Below are 22,659 nucleotides of genomic sequence, written 5' to 3'. Positions count from 1 at the left end.
AATATGTCCATTTAACAGGAATAGAAAAGGAGGGAGAAGGACAGACAGAAACCTGCATTAGCAATGCAGCAAATTTTCTAAGGGAAAAACACAGACTGTTAAAAGATATTAGCAAAGTTATAGCTTTATATTATGGGATGAGATCTTGCTGATAATCTCAATTCCAGTAAGTCTGTAATATGGACTTTTCATTTTCCTGAAATATGAGAAAAAAAGAAAATTAAAATGGAGTCTTACTATAGAAAGGTAGGCCAGAGACTGCCTTTTCCCAGTCCCTCATACTGCTAGAGAGGACAGTGCAGCTGTGGCACTTCCTTGAGGAGGGAAGGAGGGAAACACCCTCTCCAACACAGACCTTGGGCTCATGATCCAGAGCAAATTGCTGTTCTCCAATAGCACAATGAGGTGACAAAACAAGGTGAGGGCCTGCTAGCCTTTGCTATTGAGCCTTCTTCTGATTCAGGCAGCACGAAGTCTGATCTTGAAGAGCAGAAGCTCCTCTAAATCAAATGATATCTTACTTTGTTTAGTCTGGATTCCTGCCCATCTGCAGTAAAGACCTGATTTATCTTTATAATTTCTTTATATGTCTTAAAATAACTCCTCAATAATACACAAATTCTGTTTACATGGGTATACAATTGCTGTTAAAGCTGATGTTCATGTCTTAACTAAGCCCTGTTCATCCTAGACCCAGTGCACAGGATTGATGTGTAAAATTCCCTACAAGCTGTTTTCCTGGTCCCAGATACAAAGAAGGTCCAGCTCACAGTATAACTCCTCCACATTCTTAGAGACCATTATCAAATTGGGGTTTACTCTACCAAAAGATGCTGACACCAGGAAGCTGAGGCAAGAAGAAAATACTTGTAAACATGTACAACCAGTATGTTTTCTCTAACCTATGCTCCCACCATATACCTCAAGAGCCTTCCAGCCGACGAAAAATGCATCAGATTATTTAAACTGCTATTACCTGTGAAATCAGTGAGTGCTAAAAAAAAAATCACAAATTTATTTGTATAGAGGTAGCATTCTGTCACTGTTTGTGTCACTGCTAAACTGACCCAGATAGAACTACTTGAAATCTATAGCTGTAATTTACAAAGCAAAAGGGGGATGTTAGTGCTGCAAAAATTAGCTATTGTAGTTTCTTGGTTCTAAAATGAAGGACTAATGTAAAAAATAACATGACCTTCAGCAGGTGTATGTAGGTTCAGGACCAAGAAATACACTTAATTGTTGAAGATCAATTACCAAAAATCAATTAGCTAAATTGAATACAAATGTGAAATATCTGGCTCCTACATCCATAATTTTAAATGGGAATTTGAAAAATATTACTGGAAAGCTTCAAATACAAATTAATATTTTATGGCCAAGCAAAAAGCATATGTAAAATAAGAAATAAACCACACATTCCTGTTCCAAGGTACACACATTGCACATTATTGTAAATGATATTAGAAAATTCAGGCAAATAAATTCCAAGATGACAGCTGTTGTTGGAAGTTCATTACTATCATCTTCATATTTCCATCTCGGAAGAAAAATGCAACCCCCTCTCTTGCACATCATACAATTTTCTTTGACAGTTTCACTTATCATTTCTCTGAAAGGTAACACCCACGCTCTTACAAAATGCTTTGGGGTTATACAATGATCAGAAGCCATCTAGACAACAGATGGTTTTTCTAATTTTTCTTAGGGTATAGTATGAACCCTGACTCACATGGAAGATTGCAGAGGAGTAAATAATCAACACTGACTTCTGCAGCAATTGAAGTTCTCCTGGGAGTTACCCATTGAAGTACCAACCAACCTGTTCAGTTTATGATACAGAAGAGGACGGCATCCTCACAGATCTTGACTGAAAATGCAATCTTTTTCCAGTACTTATCAACAGGAGTTCAGAAGGTATACTCACCAGGCAGAAATGTTTGCAGATGCAGTGATTTTAAATAATTTATTCCAATTTGTAATAGCAGAAAATCTAATCCTCTCTGGAGCCAATAGTTATTGCCGCTAAAAGCTTTATTTCATGGTGTTGTGAATACATGCCCCACTTGAACTAGTTTAGTTGTCCCTATTAATTGTGCTTTGGTGAACAGTTTTTGGAAGAACAGCAGCCTGAGGAATCAAGCACTTCATTGACACAGTAGCCAGTAGTCTCAGCTCGGCAGTTAGGAAAAAAAAAAGGCAGAAAAGTTTGATGTATGTTTCCACAGGATAGAAATGGCAACATACTTGTTAATTTAGGGCAACTGGAGAACAGCAAAGTCACTTATTACATTTGGTACTTGTATCAGAACACAGTGTAACTCCATTCCCCAGGAGCTCATCTGCTGCAGTTGGAGTTCGGCACAGCTTTACCCTCCCAGCGCGGCACTCTGCTAATGCACGAGGCCTATCGACCGGACAGCTGAACCCTGCTTGCTGACATCCACTCAGAGCAGATTCAATGTGGGTAACTTTGTCCCTGGCCTGACACTCACAGCAAATCAGGCTTTTATATATTTTATCGTCAGGCCACTGAGGTGATTAGGGTTACCAGCCTGTCTCGCCTACGGTTAAAATCACACAGTTCAGTCAGTGTCCACCATAGGGCTGATGCGGCTACGGCGATGGCCAGCGCGGGTGTTCCCTCCCGGGAAGCCGAACCGGAGCAGGGAGCGAAGGGCCCGCTCTCCTCACGACCCCCGCGAGGTGTGAGGCGCGGCCAGGTCCCCGTGAGGCGACGCCGCGAGACACCGCAGCACTCCCTGCCCGCGCGCTCCCGCCTCGCGAGCCGCACTACGGCCCCTTCCAGCTAATCACGGCGGAACGCGCATGCGCGCGGAGCCGCTCGCAGCCTGGCACGCGGCGGCGCTCGCTTCCCAGATCCCGCGGCCGCTGGTCGCCGCCGATGTGCCTCCTCCGAAAAGACTACAGCTCCCATCATGCAACACGCGGCCGCGCCCCACTCACTCCGTTGGGCACTGAGGACGAGGCCCACCTAGCGGGGCGCGTTGCATGCTGGGCGTCGTTGTTCTCAACGCTGATTCACCGGCGCTGCACAGGCGGGGTTCGCTGTCAGGGCTCTGGAGGCATCCCATCCCCGCGCCGCTTCGCGCCCGTTCTCCGCGAGAATTCTCTTGAGACCGCTCCCCTTGACGGCGCGAGCGAGTGTCTGAGCTCACTGCGCTCCCTTACCGGCCTCCGTGTCCTTCCGCAGTTCCTGGAAGTTCCTGCGCATCCCGCAACGCCTTCAGAGCTGGTTTGAGCCTCAGCGCCCGCCGTAGTCCGCTGCCTGTCAGCTGCCGGCGCCTTTGTGAAGCGGCGGAAGCGGCGCGCGGTGGCCGAGGGGCGGTTGGAGCGGCAGGAGTTCCCGCTGACAGGTGCGCGGGGTCCCGCGGCGACAGAGCTGCCCCCGGGGCCGCTGCTTCTCCCGGCTCCGCACCGCTGCCTTCGGGTGGGGACCCTCCTTCTTTCGGCCTCGCCCTGTCGAGTGAGGGGCGCGGCAGCAGGGTGGGACCGGGGGCGGCCCGCGCCGGGGCTCGGCCCTCAATAAGTGGGAGAGGGTACGGGCGGGCCCGGTGTTCGGTGGTGCCGCCTCCTCCCGGGCTGTGGGGTGCGGCAGGGTGTTGTCAGGGCGGGTGTGCGCTGCCCGGCTCCCGCCCCGGTAGGCCCGGGGGGGATCGGGGTGGGGAGCGGGCTCCTGGCGGCAGCTGGTTCGTGTCGCTGTTACCTGCCGGCGGAGCGGGCGGGCTCGGGCTGCGCCGCCCTGCGCTCCCGGCTCGGTCTCAGGAAAGCGGATGGGGGCGGGAGTCCGTGCTGTGGTGACAACGCGGCCTCCCAGACCTGTTACAAAGCGACACGGGAATGCCACTTGAAAATGCTGACAATAGGGGGTTTATTTATTTGTGAGCACTTAAATGTTCGCAGACAACATGGAGGAACACATACGTTTGTCCCAATATGCATACTACTAAGTATGCTGGGGAAGATGTATGAGGCTTGTGTCATTTTGCGTTCTTTTCTGTGCTTAGATGTGCTATGCAGACACTTGCAGGTATACTTAATTTAGGATTAATTAATAGTTATATTACTAATGCTTAATTGGTATTTTTGTTATCAAGCTTAGCGTATTTATATATCTATTTTCTGTTGTAGAACCACTTCTGCACTTGCTTTACTCACTTGGATTTGCTTACAAACAGTAAAATTAAGCTTTTATTCACTCAGTCCATTCACAGAGTTTTTCATATCTGTGTTCTAAATATTTCTTAAGATCTGAAGTTATTTTTTCACCTTTTGTTTATTGTTGACCTTATTATCTGCATTTAATTATGTTAATTAAGTAGCATAACTTTTTGTAGAATTTTTGTGTACAAAATGTTTTGGGGAAAATTGATAATGGACATATTTTACAGGGTTTTTTTTTTGGCCATTGCATTTGTACTTACTTTTCCTTGCGATTTATAGTAATCCTACTAAATCTTTTAATAAATCTGTTTTTATGTCTATATTATTTAAATAAATATATATTTTAATACAACTGTATATAGAAGGATATATGCTTACATACTGCTATTTAAATTGTTGAAGTGAAAAGTACAGGGTATTGTGTTGGTAATGTTGTTGCTTTCATTTTCATAGTTGGCTCTGTAGCTGTACAGAATTCTATGGCAAAATCAGATGGCCCCATCTTTGGGCCTTAACGTTTCTTTCAAAGCAGTTCCTTCAAACAGTGTCAGAACTACCTTAGGAGTGGATGCTGTCACCACATCATAGTTCTGTCTGTTAAAAATCAGTTGCTTTAGTATTGAGAATGCATTAAATGAAAGAAATGTGGAAATAGGAATGTGATTTTTATTTTTTTTTAATATTTTAAGACTTTTCAAAGTTTTGGTTGTAGTAAACTAGTATATTTCCTTTAATCATTGCATATTTAAAGGAAAGCTCCTATCTTAAAAAGACCAAAACAAAACCCCAAACTAAAAACAGTGGTATGATTTGTGTTGGTCAGTGTTTCAGCCATGTCTGACAAAAGTGAACTGAAGGCGGAGTTGGAGCGCAAGAAGCAACGATTAGCTCAAATCAGAGAGGAGAAGAAAAGAAAGGAGGAAGAAAGAAAGAAAAAAGAAGTAAGAAATAATTTTCTCTTTGAAATTTGACAGTTTGCATATGTAACTTGCCCAAAATTTGAAGGTATGTTCACTTAGTCATTTGCTACATGTTTTTCAGGGAGTGTTTGTTTAATGGTCGGTTGTTTATGCAAATAAAGCATTTTTGTTTTCTCATAAAAATAAATACCTACTGTTTTCTCTAGATTTAACCATATGCTAAGTTAGATTTTGATTTTAAAAAAAACCCTACACATGCATAAAATTTGGATTTCTAAAGCTGCTTGTGTGCACAGGACATAATTAATCAACTGACTGTGACGTATTGCACAAAGGATCTGCCTAACGCATTGTGATGGTGTTATTTAAAGAACTCATTTCTGAAGTGCAGTTCCAAGGATGTCCATAAGAGTTTTGTCAGTATTATTATTGTACAGTGTGCTACATTTGTCTGCTCTTTGACTGATCTTTAGCCTGAATTTCAAAGTCAGAGCAACACTCAGGATATATATGTTACTGTGTGTTAGACTTGGTTTGTTAATAGTCTTCTGGATTTCTCTCTGCTAAAGTATGTGACAATCAGTGGCATATTAATGTTTCTCCTGAATGCAGATTATACCTCATAGATGAAACTTTTCATGGAATGTTTTGTTTTTCTGTGGTACTTTTTCAAGACTTCTCTGTATTTTGGTGATGATCTTATAGGTGTTATAAATTAGCATATGACTGAATACTGGGCAGCTGACAGCTACATTATTTGAACAAAGAGAAATAAATATGTCAAATTGTGTTCTGATGATCTTGTAACGATGTATGGCCTGTATCTGAGATTCCACATGTGATGCATTATCTTCATCAGTTGAGAACCTGCTTTTTTAAAAGGAAATGTGCGGTAGATTAGAAGCATGATGTGTAGTCATGTCAGGAGCAACTAGTCTTTAATAATGGCATAGGGGTAGAATAGCTTAGTCTAGATTTTGCTGCTTCCATTAAAGACTTATATAACCAATTTCAATTTATAAAAATATTCACTTGCCAATGACTGAGTTGTGAACACCTTTAACTATGAATTGTATTTCTGTAACCGAATGAGTAGCTAAGTGAGTGTGGAAAGATACGGAGTGTTGAGCATCTTGCACAGCAGAGCTTGCATTATTTCTGAATGATGGAAAATAGGGGTGTAATTTTTGTTTTGTTTTTTTTTCTTGAAATCTAGTGGGTAATAATACAACTTAAAGAAAACTACTTAAATGCCCTGTAAATTTGAAGTTACTGCTAAGTTTTTTAAGAATATTTTTTTGGTGAAACCCAAGGTCCAAAAGAAATCTGTCTCACTGAACAGCTTGTCAATCTTTTTGTTTTAAAAAGAGCTTAATATGCACACATAGACAATCACCACTTTTATATCTTACACATTTTTTCTTAATTGCTACATACTTTAACATGTGCTCTGTCTAGCCAAGTGTCCTAATGCTTTTTTGACCAAAGAGGGGTGTCTCTTACTGTCATTCTAACCCTGTAGTGTTTTCTTTGATATGATTATTAACTCTTCAAAATTGGAACAATTTGACTGTGTCCTTAAAATACTTTTATTCACAGGTACGTAATACTTTTTTACCCTCCAGTCTTTCACTTTTACAGTGGTTAGCATTAGTATAAAAAAAAAGGTATTCTTGATCTTATGGTCAGTTACTTTGGCAAACGAGAAGACATTTTTTGAATGTTATGTGTGTCTTGTAAAGACAGTACCAAAGCTACAAGATTTTGTGATTCCTTTCTGTTTTTTACTTTAGTATTTCTGATGGTCCTTTCTATAAAGTCAAATATCTAATCTATGTGATACTAGGTGTCAGTAGCTTAAAGGAATCTATGAGATCTCAAACTAAATGAAAGAGTTTTTAATACCTCTTGAATGCTATAACTTAATTATTGGATTATTTTTTAGACTGATCAGAAGAAAGAAGTTCTTCCTGTACAAGAAGAATCTGATCTTGAAAAGAAGAGAAGAGAAGCTGAAGCATTACTTCAGAGCATGGGGCTGACACCTGAGTCACCTGTTGGTAGGGATGTTAATATTCATTTGAGATAAATGTTTGGGGTTGTTTGGTTGCTTTGTGGTGGTGTGTTTTTTTTTGTTTGGCTTTTTTGTTTCGTTTTGTTTGGGGGTAGATATTTTGGGGAGTTTTGTGGTGGTAGTGTTTTTTGTTTGTTTTTGTTAGGATTGTAGTGTTTATATAAATAACATGAAAATTCTCTGGCCACTATGTTTGGGGTATATATATGTCTGTTTTTTTACTGTTTTGTCCTGCATGATCTCTGTTATAAATGTCAAGTGATATGCTTCATTACACATTGTTAGTTCTATTTTGTAAAATATATGTTTTTACACTTAGTGAATTATTTTGAGTATTTACTTAAAATAGACAAATATCATGTATTTGCTGTTCTTTTTTTTTTTCCCCTATTTTCCCTGCTCATTATTCTTCTATATTTTTTTCTCTCTTTTTCATAAAGCCAAATTTTAATTCTGATGATTTTGTACAGAGTTGGCTTGTTTCTTTTCTGCATCTTTTACAACCTAATGGTGGATAGCTTGAGATTAGATTCCGTCATAGAAAAAGTGTATTAAAAATGCTTAAAGGAATTACTGTTCTGTTAACTGCCAGAGGGAGGTAGCTCTCTTACAGAAGTATGCTTTTGATATCTACCATACTTGTTATATAAGAAGCCAGAAGTTAGTGAACAAAGTAACTTTCAAGAAGGTGTTATAGTTGAGCCCCCTGTTGGTGGAATTTTGTTTCATCTTTTCATGGCCTTTAGGTTTCACTGCACTAACGGGAGGACTTTATTGAAAATGGTGTGTCCCACACGAGGGCACTGTAGCATCAGACCTAAGCTGCTGGATTCTTTTGGCCATGCCTACTGCTAGATAGGGCTGACTGACTTGTGTACATGATAACAAGATATGCTTCTAATGTCACCTTTTTGATTAAGAAAGGGTGACATTAAAATGTCATAATTTCTGATAACGTACAACAATAATATAGGAATATTAAGGCCTATGAGCATTTCTGTTAGTGGAAATTATTCAGTAGATGGCAATGAGTTGAAGAATGTATATTTATATATTAATATTTATATAAGTATACCCATATTTAGTAGAAAGTCTAAGTGTGTGTATGAGTTTATGAAGTAGAATTTTACCTAAGTCTCTCCTGTAGGAGGGATGAATTTTTAATAAATTGAAGTATTCACTCTGGTTTTGTAAATTTAGGGTAGAATTTTTGTCAGCCAGAGTCATATGTCTGATTTGGGATGGGATGGGATAGAAGCATTCTTCACAATTCACAATATACTTGTGATTTCAGGAAATTCTTTAGAAATGGTGCAAACCTAAATTCAGAATTCTCGCTTGCCTGACCCCTGATGGAGTGGATACCAATTTACATACATAACTTGTGTTCAGTTGATTAAAGGTCCTTTCTAAGGGCTGCTAAGGAGTGAATATGTTCTATGAATGTTTTGCATATTGCTGAAACATGATACATGTAGAGACCTTCAATACACACCTTGATTCTTAAGCATAAAGTTGTTTCATTAAATAATGAGTTTCACTATTGAAAAAGAAAAGTTGAAAGAAATATCAAAATAGCTTTGTGTTTGTATCAGATTGCATGATATCATTCACTGTTATGTGTCAGTTCCAAAAACATGTTGCTTTTGAAATGGTAATTGCCATCTTCATCTGAAAATTAACTGACTTGTAAGAAGAAGTTCCATTATAACGTTACTAGACTGTCAAATAAAAAGAAAGCATGAAAATCACCCAAAACCCAACACTAAAAACTGTTGTAGCGCGCAGGTTTTATGTTGATTTGATTCCTAGAATATGCTATATGATGAAGCCACTTTTTTTTTGGTCCATGCTTCAGTGATTATATATTTTGAAACAAGACCACCAGATATATACATTCAAAGTCTAATTTTTAAGGAAAAACTGTTGTCAAAGCTATATTAACAGCTATTTTCCTTTTATGTTTAAGCAACGTAATTTAGTGGAAGTTACCCTTTGAAAATTGATGCCATCATTTGTCAGAAGTTCAGTTTAAAAATATATTTTCAATTCATTTTCTCTCAAATGTCTTTCCCTCCATGCCTTTTTGTATGCTCCAGATGCATAAATGCCAAACAATTGCATGAAAGTCCAGCATGAATTGTTAACATTGTCTTTTCCCCTCTCTTTCTGCTGTTCATTTTCATTCATGTATTTTTTTGTTTGCCATCACTTTTTTTTTAATACTTCATGTTAAATTAATTTGAAAACATCCTAAGCTGTGCAACCTCTGCGAGTAGTAACAGCGGATACCTGTCTGTTTCACTATTTAGTCCCCCCTCCTACCTCTCCGTCTTCCAAATCTGTGAGTACGCCAAGTGAGGCTGGAAGCCAGGACTCTGGTGATGGCGCTGTTGGATCTAGGTATGTCATATTCCTTTGCTTAATAATCACATTCTGAATAATTAAGCTTTAGAAGAAATCAAGGTTAATTACTGGATTATAACATAATAGTATGAGGCTACAGTGTTAGTGAAACTGTGAACAGTGACTGTTTTATAAAGAAGTACTTTACTTTAAAATTTGAAATGCAACTACTCTTCCAGATTTGAAATTTCCAACATTAACCTGGAGTTGTTTAAACGTGCAAGTTTAAAGTAAAATGAGTGTGAATGTCTTGTGGTAATGTTCTTGTAAGCATGATTGTCTCAGAACAATAGAAAACTGGCAAAGTCCAACTTCTGGGGTCTTCTCAGCTTTTTCTAAAGGAGGCTGTATATGGATAGTTGGCTATTTCCTTTTTTCCTCTATTCTATCTAGTTTAGTTGGTCTAATAAAATATACTGTCTACAAACTTCACCTTTCTTCTGATTTTTTTTTTTCTTCTCTCTCCCTACTCAGAACAGTATTTCTCATTATTTCACTTTACAGCCATCCCTTTAGTACAACTATGCCACTCACAATCTCTCTCATTTGGCCAGAGCATAGCAAACAGCACCATCTTAGTACAGCCACAGCTTTTTTTTTTTTCAGTTCCAGTACTTGCCACATCAATTTGACCTTTTCTTTGTGCATGACTGTTTGAGAAATGCTGCTCTAAAGAGAGTCAGATAAACATTTCTGTTAAACTAGGAATTTGAAGTGGCGATATATGCGTGATGAGGTTGGAAATACTACTTCCAAAGGTTATTGCTACTGTTTCCCATGCACAGTCTGCAAATAAGAGCACTATTTGCCTAATAAATTTTGGTAGCTTATATTTTCTCAGCAAATTAAGTTCATGTACTTAATTTACTGAGTATGCATTGTGAATGAGGTTTAGTTTTAGTGCAGTAACTAAAGCAGTTGTCATCAGTGAATCAGTGACTCTTGTGCTCATATGAGTATTTGTGTTAGAGAGAGTGAGTACTTATACCACTTTGGAACATCTTTTTAAAAGACTGCAGTAACATCTTGTATGTGTCTGGATTATGGATGCATAACAATATACAATCTTAATCTGAACGTAGTCAGATTTTAGTGACCTGAATAAAGGTTACAATATGCCTATTTCTAAATAGCAATCATTAAGCTAAAGCAGAGAGAATACATCATGCAGCAGATATGAACCCAGGCTTTTTTTTTAACAGTGCTGAGCTGTGATCTTGTGCATGTCTTATTCAGTATGCAACTGAAGTTCACTTGTCATATTAATAAAGAACCAATATAATTGTTCCTTAACTGAGTAACAAGCAAATTTTCAATTATTTGAAATCTGTGATTATTGCTTATTAAATTGTAATTTTATATTTAAATTCACTGTCTAGAAGAAAAAACAAGAATTATTTGTTCGTGACATTTAAAAAAATATTAATATGTAATTTAAATTCAGTATGAAACACTATCGGTAATTGAACACTGTGTTCTGTACTGAATTTATCTCCACCTGATAGGTGTACTGTACTCTCTAATTGTATGTTCTTTGGACATAGTAACATACAGTTGTATGCATTGATTTTCTTATGAAGCTTGAGAAAACTCACATCCTAAGCCTCTATAGCTTCACACATTTAAAACTAATTCTTTCTCGATGATTTCCCAGATATGAAAGCATAAAAATATTGTGGTCTTGAAGGTGTAGAGGTATGAATATATAGCTAAATTGAAGGTTGCATAGAATCACATTTAGTCTTGTTGCTCGTTCTCTGACCAGCAGATAACATTCTTCCCCTCCCCCGGAGAACAGATGTCTGTGTCCTGGTCTATTAGCACAAGTTTGTACAACGTTCCTAATGTACACATACACATGAACCTGAAAGTTAATGGGAAAAGCTGGACCGTGTGATAACCCTTAGTGTTATACCTGGCATTTCACAGGTGACTTTTGTATCAATAGGAGGTGTGTTAGAAAGCCCAAGTTGTTCCACTATGCTTGATAATCTTAAAACAAACCCTTTCATATTAGTGTATTATTTCAGTTCCTATTTATTTTGGTCTGTTGCCATTTGTTCTCTAGTTGTGCTGCAACTATATTTTACAAAGATAATATCTTTTGTTAACTGGGTCTTTTCTATGATGCTGAACCTTGCCAGTGACTTGACTTTAGTAATTAGTAGAGCAGTGTTCAAACTGTGTTCCTGCTGTTACTTCCATCTGTTTTGCTTTATTTTCATCAGTAAAGAGTTTTGGTTCCCTGTTTGATACTGTTCTCTCTTTTCCTCAGTTAAGAGTACAAACTCAAGACTGCAAATTAATACAGTTGCTTACTTTTAGGTTAGTTGGATACCTCATCGAATTAGTTCAAATGCAGAAAATATTTTTAGAGGTATAGGAAGCATTAGGAATATGCCTGGATACAGAGAAGTTGTGGAAGAATAGAAGTATGTGGAAGAATCGGAACTTCAGTTCACTGAAGCTTTAGATAAACTCATTTAACTTAAGGCATGACACATATATGGAAAGCAAAAGGAACAGTATTTTACATAATTTTGATACACATTTAATAGGTGAACTTTATCTCAGAATGTTATCTTTATTTTAAAATAATATATATGAGATTTAACTGCATATCTTGTACTGCTTGTTGACGTGAACTACTTTAAAAGGCAGACTGTTCCTGGTACCACTAAGCAACTGTTGAAAGGCAAAAGAATGCTTTGAGAGCAGGAAAGTAACTTTAGGAAGGGTGAGGTCTTAAGCAGGTACAAAAATTAGAGACTTAAATTTGTAGCCTTTTCCCCAAGTTCCTCTCAAGTAGGATTGAAAAAGTTGAGAAAATGTTTGACAAGTATTGTGATAATGCAGCATTTGGATCTGTAGATAAGTCATCCTTTGCAGAGCCACATGAATGTTGGGGATGGTGGTTTGGTTTTGCCTTTTTTTTTTTTTTTTTTAAATGCATGACTGAACAACACATGAACAATCTTCACCCTGAAGTCCCAGGCACCAAATTAAACTCCAAGCTTAAATCTATTTGGTCAAGAAAAATAGAAGAGTATAAGTATACTGAAAGTAGTTTATGGTAAAATGATGTGTCTTCTGATGCACAAAAGATAGGGAAATGTCTTAGAGATTTCAGTGTTAAGCTATTGCTGTGGATGCAACAGCAGTTACGTAGAGAGAGGCTGAATATGAAGACTTTGTATTTGTAGTTCTTAATTAAACTATAATTAATTATTATTCTAACGTCTACTTGGTACAAGAACAAGTGCATGACACACCCATATTTAGGTGTTATGGGATTGTCTGTTCATTTTTGAGATCAAATTTACCTTTAAGAATTCTGCACCTGGTTTATAAGAACATTACCATGTATGGGATGGAAATGGAAAATTACCTTTTATTGACTTACCATAGTAAAACATTACATAGTTTTTAATTTTTTAATTTATCACAAAACCTAATTTAAAAAATGTATATATAATAACATCTAAGAACTTCAGAAAAACCATGTGTGTTCATCTGTTAATCTCTCTTAAAAGCTTCTTTTAAAATTCTGCCTAAACCTGGTAGCAGGCAGTAGGCCAAAGGAAAATTCATGGAGAGGGGATGAAGGCTAAAAATGAAGGGAGAGGGAAGATTTATTTCCCCCTTCATATTTCTTCTGATACAAAAGTGACCTGAAATTGATTTATTCTGTTCATTATTCCACGTGACTTTGAAATGTGCTATTAATATAAAGCCCACTATTTCTAAGAGATTTACATATCTTAAATGGAGTTGGCTCCAAATCAGATGACACTTACAAGCCCAAGGCAGTGCTTAACCCATAATTACTGCAATGTCACATCTGGGAAACTCTAGCAGTTCTCTATCCCAGTGGAAATGTGTTTTTGCCCCGCTACCAAAAGGATTATGTGTTGACTCATTTCCTGTACCGGTATGACAGTTTCCTCCACGTATTTACTGCTCTGGGCAAGATTGCATTACGTTAACAAATCTGTCTTCATATGACATGAACAAATCCAAACAGATTTTAAAAGGGATTTTTAATGGTTCTTGTCAGTATTTTCAATATTTTTATTTGCCTCTCATAAAGGCTACATTTGTTTGCAGATCTTTAACTTTCAACCTTTAAAGTAACTTAATTCTTTCTAATAGCTCTGAATTCTGTGTTTGCTTTTTAACTTTTGTATTTACTGCATGTATTATTGCACTGAATGTTTGCTGCATTTCCCTTACCTGATGTTACATTGCTTTGTTTCTTGTGAACAATGAAATAACTATAAGCTTACTGTAACTCTAGCATTTCATAGTGTGTATTTGCTTCACTAATCTCTGGCCTTTTTTGCTAATGCTGCATGATTGTTCAACCTGGGGTGTCAGGACGCTGCATTGGGATACTGATCCATCAGTTCTTCAGCTCCACTCTGATTCCGATCTGGGGTATTGCATAGATTTCTTATATTCCCTCTTTTGTGTACTTATGGATAATAAGTATAAGAGCTTATTGTTTCTTTAAGACTTCAAGTTATTATTAGGAGACTGTTCTGAAACAGGAATTCACTGTCTCTAGACTTAGTGCAGTTTGCTTGCAGTGGAAAAATTTTATATTAGTATATATATAAGATGCTAATTTCTAATAGCAAAACTTATTCATGTTGTTCCTTGAGCTGTTGGCAAATGTAAACTTAAGTCAATTCTTTAAAATAAAGAGCTTAGAATAACTGTATTTAAAAACAGTGAATCCAATCTTTTCTTATAAATATGTTTATAAAAGCTGTAGGTCATTATAAGTATTAACTAAAACCCATATTGTATTAAAAGAATTATGATTCTGCCCACCCAGACCTTTCAAAAGGGATTACTCTTTCTTTTGCTTTTATCTTAAGAAAGGGGTAGATAAAAAACTAAATTTGATACAGGTAAATTGTTGTTGGATCATTGCAGTATTACTACAATACATACTGAAATTAGCTTTTATAGGAAGTTACAATGTTTTGTGGTCTTTGGAAGTATATTATGCATTGTAGTTTGATACTGGGTATATCTGCATTTATGGGATCTCCCATAAGCTCAAGTTAGAACACTCAGAGATTTTCAGTATTGTATTCTGGAGCAATGTATTATGAATAAATAATTTGTCAGTGTGTGAGTTTCAGATTAGACTTCCAATTCTGTATTCTAAATAGTATCTTAGAGGTAGACAAAAAAGGGCAGCAAAGTTAAAGGGACTAGAAAATGCTTTTTCCTTCAGAATCACTAAGCTGTTTTTTAAGCTTTAAATTCCTAGAACCATTGCTGTACAAACATGACTCGTGCGAGCAGATCTTTTCCACTGAAAACAGGGATGTCATCTATATAACAGTACCCAAGTCAACCACACAGAACAAAACTTTCAAATTGTATCCTATAATTCGTATATATATTTGCACGTATTTTTTGTTGCAGATATATAAATAGCTGCTGACTTTAAACAGTAATTAAAATATTATATTAGTCATAATCATGTGACTTCTTCACGGTTAAGTTTCTACTGGGTTTGACTAAGCAGTGCTGTGACATGATGGCTTGGGTATTATTCTAGGTAAAATGTGATGTAATTCATAAAGTTAAATATTTTTTTTCTGATTTCTCTATTAATTTTATTTAGACGTGGACCTGTTAAACTTGGAATGGCCAAAATTACTCAAGTTGACTTTCCTCCTCGAGAAATTGTTACTTATACGAAGGAGACACAAACACCTGTTATGACTCAGCCAAAGGAAGGTGAATGGTTTACTTGTTATTACTGAAGTTATTTTTCTTTTTTTCTTGATATAATAATGATAACTGACTGAATTAGAACCAGCACTTGTGATCTTGAAACTTAATAAGGTAGAATGAAGGTTGATCTGTGAGATAATTGATACAAATTTTATTATTAAATTCACATAGGTCTTGCTTAAGAGTGTTACTGTCATTTTGCATGTTGTTTAAAATTGCTCTTATTACTAACATGTAGTATTTTCCCACTCCTAGTAAATGTTCAGGTTAGACACCAAGTTGCTTAGTTAGCTGACAACTGATAAATAAAAGTGGGATATATCTTGCATTTATGATATTCAGGAATCCACACACAACTTACTTGAAGGCTGTGTATCCTTACAACAAACCTAGCAACTAAATCCCGCAACTTTTAAAGAATTTGGATTTTATACCCAGAGTTTATACACTGAGTTTTAAAAGAAGCAGCTAATTTCTTTATTACTCCATGCGGTTTCTGTTCTCAGCAATTGAACATATGCTTTCGTTCAGTCATCACTTGTTTCCTTTTCAGAAAAGGAGTTTTTCAGGAGAAAATATAGTTGGCTAAAAAATTCGCTTTTCAACGTTGAAGCGTTGAGTTTAGCTGCAAATGAAAATACTAATCTTGACCTAGTTTGTAGGTAGTTCCATAATGAAATATCTTTAGGTTTTTTTTCCTCCCTTGTGTCAAATTAATGGAATCTGAAGACTTAGTTCATAGTTTGTGCCTGAAGAGTTTTACTTCTGCTGCCTGCTGTCAGTGGAAAATGCCTAGGGTTGTATGATCTTAGTTTCACACTCAGTAGATAGAGTGTAGTTGAGGTTTAATGTAGTGGAGTTGGAAAGATGGGTCATCTGTATTTCTGCATTTACCAGAAAGCTCAATGCAGATGTCTCCTGATCCATTCCACCTTAAAAATAACACAGCTTTCTTGAGGGCCATCAGCATTATTTTATATATGTGTACTTCACAAAAGACTTACGGATGCTTTTCATCATTTCAGTGTTGAGGATCTTTTTAAGGTCTGTCTTAAGATTGCCTAAATACATTCATAATTGAGCTCTACATTCAGAATTTATGATGACATCTGAAATAGGACATAAGTTTGAAAAAAATAACTCTTGCTGCCTCCAAAAAAAAGGAGTCACTAGGTGAGAGATTTTTATTATGGGAAGAAAAATTTGAAGCCTTTAAAACACTTGTCAGAAGAAATATGCTGAATTTTTAGAGTGCAATTATATACATTAGAATTAGATAGAATGGATCTCATTGATTCTTATTTCTTCTCACAATCTCAGTTCCTGTGTTTTTAATTTATTTATTTTAGAGGCTATACTGTAAACTAAAGATAATCTTACAAAGTACACTGGAAAGTTGAGCTTGCAACTGAATTTACACATACAAGTAATCCTCAGTAGCTCCCTTGTACAGCAACAAGTTCTATGTCTGGTTAGATTCAGTGTTCACCTTTCCTTATAAAATAAAGTGAACTAGACCTTTCTTAGTTATCATATCTTGAGATTTTTACAATGCTGTTGGAGCTGTGCTTTTGAACAAAGGAAAATGGAGGGAATTTTTTTAGATACGCTGTGCAGTCCTTCTGCAGGTTTAGGTCCACTTGTGCTGTAGGCTGAATTGTGCTAACGCTGATATGGGTGGGGGAAACAAAAAAAACCCCACACACTGTACACCAAAAAAATAAAAAGCAATCTTCTTTGTTCTACTTCTGTGTGCCACAATGGTTATGTATTTATATTGTAAGCTGAATTAGGAAACATTTAAACTACAACCAATCTGTCTGGTGGGACAGGTAGAAAGTAGGAGTAAACTTGTTTTAAACTAAAACAGTTCCTAATTGTCATAGAAGTATTTGTGGCAACACAACCAAAATGATAGTTACACGCTGGAGATTTCATGTCCTCAACTTAAAGTTGACCTTTAGAGATGCCTTGTTTTGATTCCGTGTTAACAAACAGTTACATTTAAATAATGAGTACCTTTCACCTGAACGGTTCTGGATTTAAAATGTGAAGGCCACTTATCTCAGAAATTGATAAAAAAGACTCCATTTGGAAGTTGAGAAATACAAAACAGGAAAACTCTGTAGTCAGAGAAGGTAGACTAAGTTCATATGTTAATGATTCTGTATAGTTCAGATGTTGCACCATCCTAGACAATATTAAAATGTTAAGTAACTCCCTTCCGCTGTCTTGCAGATAAGAGGCTTCTCTGTTTTGAGCCAGTGGGTCTCCATTTGTAATGAAAGAAGGATCAGTTTGCATGGAGCCCTAGATGATAGAGCTAGGAGGTAGCCTCAGTGCTTGTGGCGCTATAGCCTCTTTATGCTAAGACAAAAAGTATGACTGCTGGAATGACGACTTTTCCACATTTCTTCACCCCCACCACTTTGAAGTGTTGTCTCCAAAGTAGTAGATAGCCTTGTCTTTCTCTTACACAATGCCTAGCTCTTTATTTTGAAATGTGACAGCTTCCTGAGGCAGGGGAGGCATTTAGTATGCTAACAGTTCTCATAACTTCCATTATTTTATTGCAGTACTAGTATGTTTATTTATTATGACCTCAAAGTATTTGAGAAACTGCCTGTCTTAGGAAGATTGATTCTTTTTATAATATTGTAAAACAATAAAATCAGGATCTCTCCTTGAAGTCAGTTTCACTCTGTGATTAGAGATGGAGTCATCTTCAGAGCATGAAGTATTTTGCCACAGAAGTCGTTCACTGTATTCTGAACAGTATGGATTATTAAATTTTCCCATTAGTTGAAGTTAGTAAACATGTTTCACAGTTCTTATAGGAAGATGCCCATATTCGAAGTAGACTTAGAAGATAAATCTGCAGTACTAGATTTATGGTCTTTTTGTATGATGGGTGCAACCCACAGCTGCTCTTTCCTCAAGGTCCCATGTATACTAGTGAGTGAATAAGGATATAGAAGAAGGAAAAAGGAAAAAATGGTGTCAGGGGTGGTGGTCTTGGTGCTCTCAAACTTCTTAACTTCTTGCTTTGATGAAAATACTGACGCATGTATGTCTTTAGCACTTTTTTTTCCCCCCACACTCCCCAGCTCCCTGGAATTTTCAATAGTCATAGTCTTATAACTTCTTTATTATGTAAAAGAAATTAAATCAGGAAATGGTTCATTTTTCTGAGGAATATATCAGAGAAAATACTTTTTTTTTTTTTTTTTTTTTCCCCTCTTGTTCTCTTGGCATGTCCTGTTGCTGTTTTGGGGGGGGTTATCCTTCTGTGATACAGTAAAGATGGCCATATTTTTGTTTAGGGACCAAACATTTATTTTGGCTTGATAAGTGTTGTGCATACTCAGTGCTGTTCTTCTTCTTTATTTCATAACTAATAAGCCTAGGCATCTGCACCTCTACACCAGTACTACACTTCAGTAACTTCTGTCACAATCACAACATGAACATCCTGCGTTCAGGCTGCTCCATTCCCCAGTGTCCTTATTCTGCTGTCCCCTTCTCTACTGTCTGAGTCCATTTCTCACCTCCCGTGATGCTGTGTATAACACTGCTGCCTGTTTCCCTCATTGTCCAATTTTGGTGACATGCTTTTTAGTTGGTGTGGTCAAGTGGTTATTAGGACTGTTATTTAGCTCCTATTTGGCATGCTGTATCAGGAAGCAGATTTTCAGATCTCCTCTCTGAAAATACATTTGAAATTGTGTTCCCTTCTTACACTAATTTCTTTCTAGCAGGCAGCAGAACCAGTTTCAGCAACAGAGATACAATTCAGATGTGAACTCTGGTATATGTCTTAATGTTCTGCAGGCTCCATGTTGGCTACCACACAGAGCACTGTAATCATTGGTGCTCAGTTGTTTTTCTTATCTGTATTTCTTGCTACACTGCACTGTTTTATAATATTTCTTCTTTTGATTTGCTAACTCATTCTTCAAATTTGCGTAGAATGAAGTTAGTCATCAGTATACCAAATAAAGATGTTTTATGAGTCCTCACAGTAGTTAATCCACAGAAAGACAGGCATATAGCAGGATATGATTCTGCTCAGCTGTCACAGTTACAGCTTTTCTGGGGCTAACGGGATACTTGTTTAGTGCTGCCGTACAGTATTGTGCATGTGCAATCACAACTAACTGCAGACAGCATCACTGTATTAGCTCTATTCTTTGGTGAAATATTGTCTGGTGAAATCTCAAAGACACAGAATGAAAACATTAAGCATTTTTGTCCTTTTAAATCTGACCTAAGCAAAATAATAACAATTTGGTGCATAGGATTGGCTTCCTGGATGCTGTTACAGTGAATGAAGCATTTCTACATTTTAATATTTAAAAAAAGAAATAATGGACCCTTATATATTCATGTATTATCCTGTACATGCCTTAAATGTACAGTGAAATATAGATGGGAAAACTTGATATGAAGACATTCAGCTTAACAAAAGCCGCCCATTTCACAGATGATTTAACTTTGATTAACCTACTCTGCAGCAACAGATTACTCAGACAACTGGAACTTCACTCAATAGTGTTATTGCAGGGTGCAGCCTAATTTACAGCACTGCTTTTCTTTCTGTCTTGCCAAAATACATCACAATTTCAGTGTTAACTCAAAATAAAAATTCAGTGGTTCATTAAACCTGTTTTTAGCATTCATTAACGAGAAATTTGTCACTATTAAAGTAGCTGCTCTTTTTGTGCAATCTTTACTGCTCAGTTTGTAAACTTAGATCCCCTGTTCTCCTGTCAGAAATAACATGGAGTGAATCCCTTAGCATACTATAATAAATATTTATCAATATGTTGATGTGACAGAGTCCCATTTCTTGTCTTTGTGGCCCTATGACTTTTCTAAGTCTTAGCAGGCTATTTTTAAATGCAAAATTGTGTTTGGTATCCTGACAATTGAAGTGGCATAAAATGCCGGTAGGTACAGTCAATAGTGAATAAGGAGGACGAAATTAGACAGTGCCTTTAAGGTTTCCAAATTTATGTAGCTGACTTGAAATAAATGCAGTACACCACTGGATCATGGGTTCTTCACTTACTAGATGTGGAACTTTTTCAGAAATAGGAAGTCCAATCTTTCAGTGTTTGCTGGGTATAATATATTATTGTTATGCCAGTTCCTTGCCAATACCAGCACCTGGCTTGTTATTAAATGAATTCAAGATAAAGGAGAGACAGGAGAACTAACTAAAACAAAAAATTCTTCTATCTTTTGTTGTTCAACAGCTTCATGCTGCCTTTTTAGGTTGTAAACTTCTGTGAGAAAGCATCCTAGTTTCAGATAAGAAAGCATCCTAGTTTTGGATAATGAGGTTAAGAACTTGCGTTATGTGGGGGTTTTTTTGGGTGATGGTGGTAGGTTTTTTTTTCTCTTTTTCTCCAGATCCCTTAATGAGAAAGTTTGTGTATGACTTTTTTTTTTTTAGAGAGAAGATTTTAGATTTATGTAGTTACAGATAAATCACAGTGAGATGACATGTTCAATTTCAACTCTGATATTTTGAGAATATTAAAATAAGTGCTGTATCCTGCATTTAAATGGAGTAATATCAGCTAGCTGCATGCACTGAAAGTACTATGAAGGAATTTAGATCTCTGTATAATATATGCCATTTATGTTTCAAACATTAAAAGGCAGGAGCAATCAACTATATGATCTTTTGAATAAAATATGTAGATTAGAAGGTCACTTAGCACTAAGGGGTTGACCATCTGCATTTGACAAGAATCTGACTCCTGTCACTGAAAATGGTACTTAGAATCAGCGTAGTATGACTAATGGGGGGGGTTGGGCTGAAATTTCTAATTTGGAACTTTCAAAGCTGGAATAATGTATGGGAGGTGACCCAAAACCAAATTTCAAAATTTGAAGGCATCATTTAAATCTGCAAAATTGATTGGCAGAGCAAACAAGAGGGAGATGTTTGTCCAGGTGGCTCTAATGTGAATATTTGGTCCTGTATGTGTTGTTCTCAAAATTATGTGTGTTAACTCCTATTACATTTTTTAATTAATCGGTGTTCACACCTATAGTGGTCTGACATTAAGAATACCATTCTTTAGAATTGCTGCAAGTTACAGTTTTCAGATTACTAGTCCGCTGTATGAGCGAATCCATCTAAAAAGGAGCAGTATCTCTCTGTTTCTCTGTGTGATTATTTTGCCCAAAAAAGCTTTCATTTTTTTTAAGTAGCACAAAAGCTGTAATTGGCATGCTTTGTAAGGAAGTGTCAATGTGCAAGAGAGTGGAGATCACTAAGAATTCTTTTACGCGTTCTTTCCCCTTTGCACCACCGCCTCCTCAGCAGGGTCACTGAGATCACTAGCTTTTCTTGAAATGGCCATTTTCACTGGCAGGTGCATTATACCCTGTATTTTCAGATTGTTTTTCCATTCTGAATGTTTGGCAGGTTGATTGCTCTGGCTGCATTGACGGAGAAAGGGCTGACAAATGCGGTTGGGCTGGCTGAAAAGACAGTGATTACTGTTTTCCTTTGTGGCTGATTGAGGCCCTTGAAAGGAAAGATTTTAACCTTCACCATTTGGTTCAAAAGTATGAGCATATATTGAAATCATTCATGCCATTTATCCCAGTTCTGTAAACTTGTCAGAACGTAAAAATCGCTCAATTTCAAGTAATGTACGATTGGCATACGTCATTATCATTTTGATTAAGTTGGAGTTTGTATTATTGTGTGCATTATATAGTGTCATTTAAAGCTTTCTTTCCTGCAGGTACAGTTATATTTTTATTGCCTATACTATGGAGTTAGAAAGATTCAGACCTCTTTAAACCTATCACTATGTGTGTGGTTTGGCAGCTGGTATGGCCTACAAGCTGTATTTTGTTTGCAGGGTAAAGGCTTGTCTGCAGACCTCCTGGAGTGCTGGTAATTGCACAGACTTGCCATTGGGGAAAGACATGATTGGAAGCAGTCAGGCAGAAAAATGTTGTGCCATCCCATTGCCACCTCGCAGCAGAGAGACAATCCCAGCAGTGCCATCTGGTTGTTGCTATCTAGTCAGCTGGCCGGGCTGCTGGGACCATGGCTTGGCAGCTGGTTCCCATCCCTTGACCACCCTTTTTTTTTCTTCCTCCTCTTTTCTGTGCGTGCATGTGGCTCCTTTTTTTTTTGTTTTGTTAGATAACTTTGCACTTGGGTCAGGGAGATGGCTGCAACAAACAAGCCTGGTTCCTGTTGAATACTGTCTCATTACTCGTGATGAGGCATGCAGCAGACGACGCCTGCTGCCGTTCCCCTATAAACAGATGACGTAGCTGTTT

General features: G+C 37.3%; 1 protein-coding gene across 3 annotated transcripts in view; it reads left to right on the top strand.

Annotated features, from left to right (window-relative positions):
• Positions 1–3,233: 3,233 nt before the first annotated feature.
• Positions 3,234–22,659, top strand: part of DYNC1I2 (dynein cytoplasmic 1 intermediate chain 2) — a 28,147-nt gene continuing 8,721 nt past the window's right edge. Inside the window, exons 1-6 of one of the 3 annotated variants that reach the window (XM_082055228.1) lie at positions 3,234–3,377; positions 5,009–5,126; positions 7,051–7,165; positions 9,492–9,582; positions 13,963–14,022; positions 15,230–15,345. In XM_082055228.1, coding sequence (XP_081911354.1) covers positions 5,019–5,126; positions 7,051–7,165; positions 9,492–9,582; positions 13,963–14,022; positions 15,230–15,345 — 490 coding nt within the window. In that variant the 5' untranslated portion in view covers positions 3,234–3,377; positions 5,009–5,018. Of the gene's footprint in view, positions 3,452–5,008; positions 5,127–7,050; positions 7,166–9,491; positions 9,583–13,962; positions 14,023–15,229; positions 15,346–22,659 lie in introns of all 3 variants that reach the window. The other 2 variants (XM_082055226.1, XM_082055227.1) reach the window with 2 other exon arrangements.

The sequence above is a fragment of the Streptopelia decaocto genome, assembly GCF_964273445.1.
Source record: "Streptopelia decaocto genome assembly, chromosome: 6".
Taxonomy (NCBI): Eukaryota; Metazoa; Chordata; class Aves; order Columbiformes; family Columbidae; genus Streptopelia; species Streptopelia decaocto.
The sequence above is the reverse complement of the archived record's forward strand: the minus strand, read 5'-3'. Positions and strand labels throughout refer to the sequence as shown.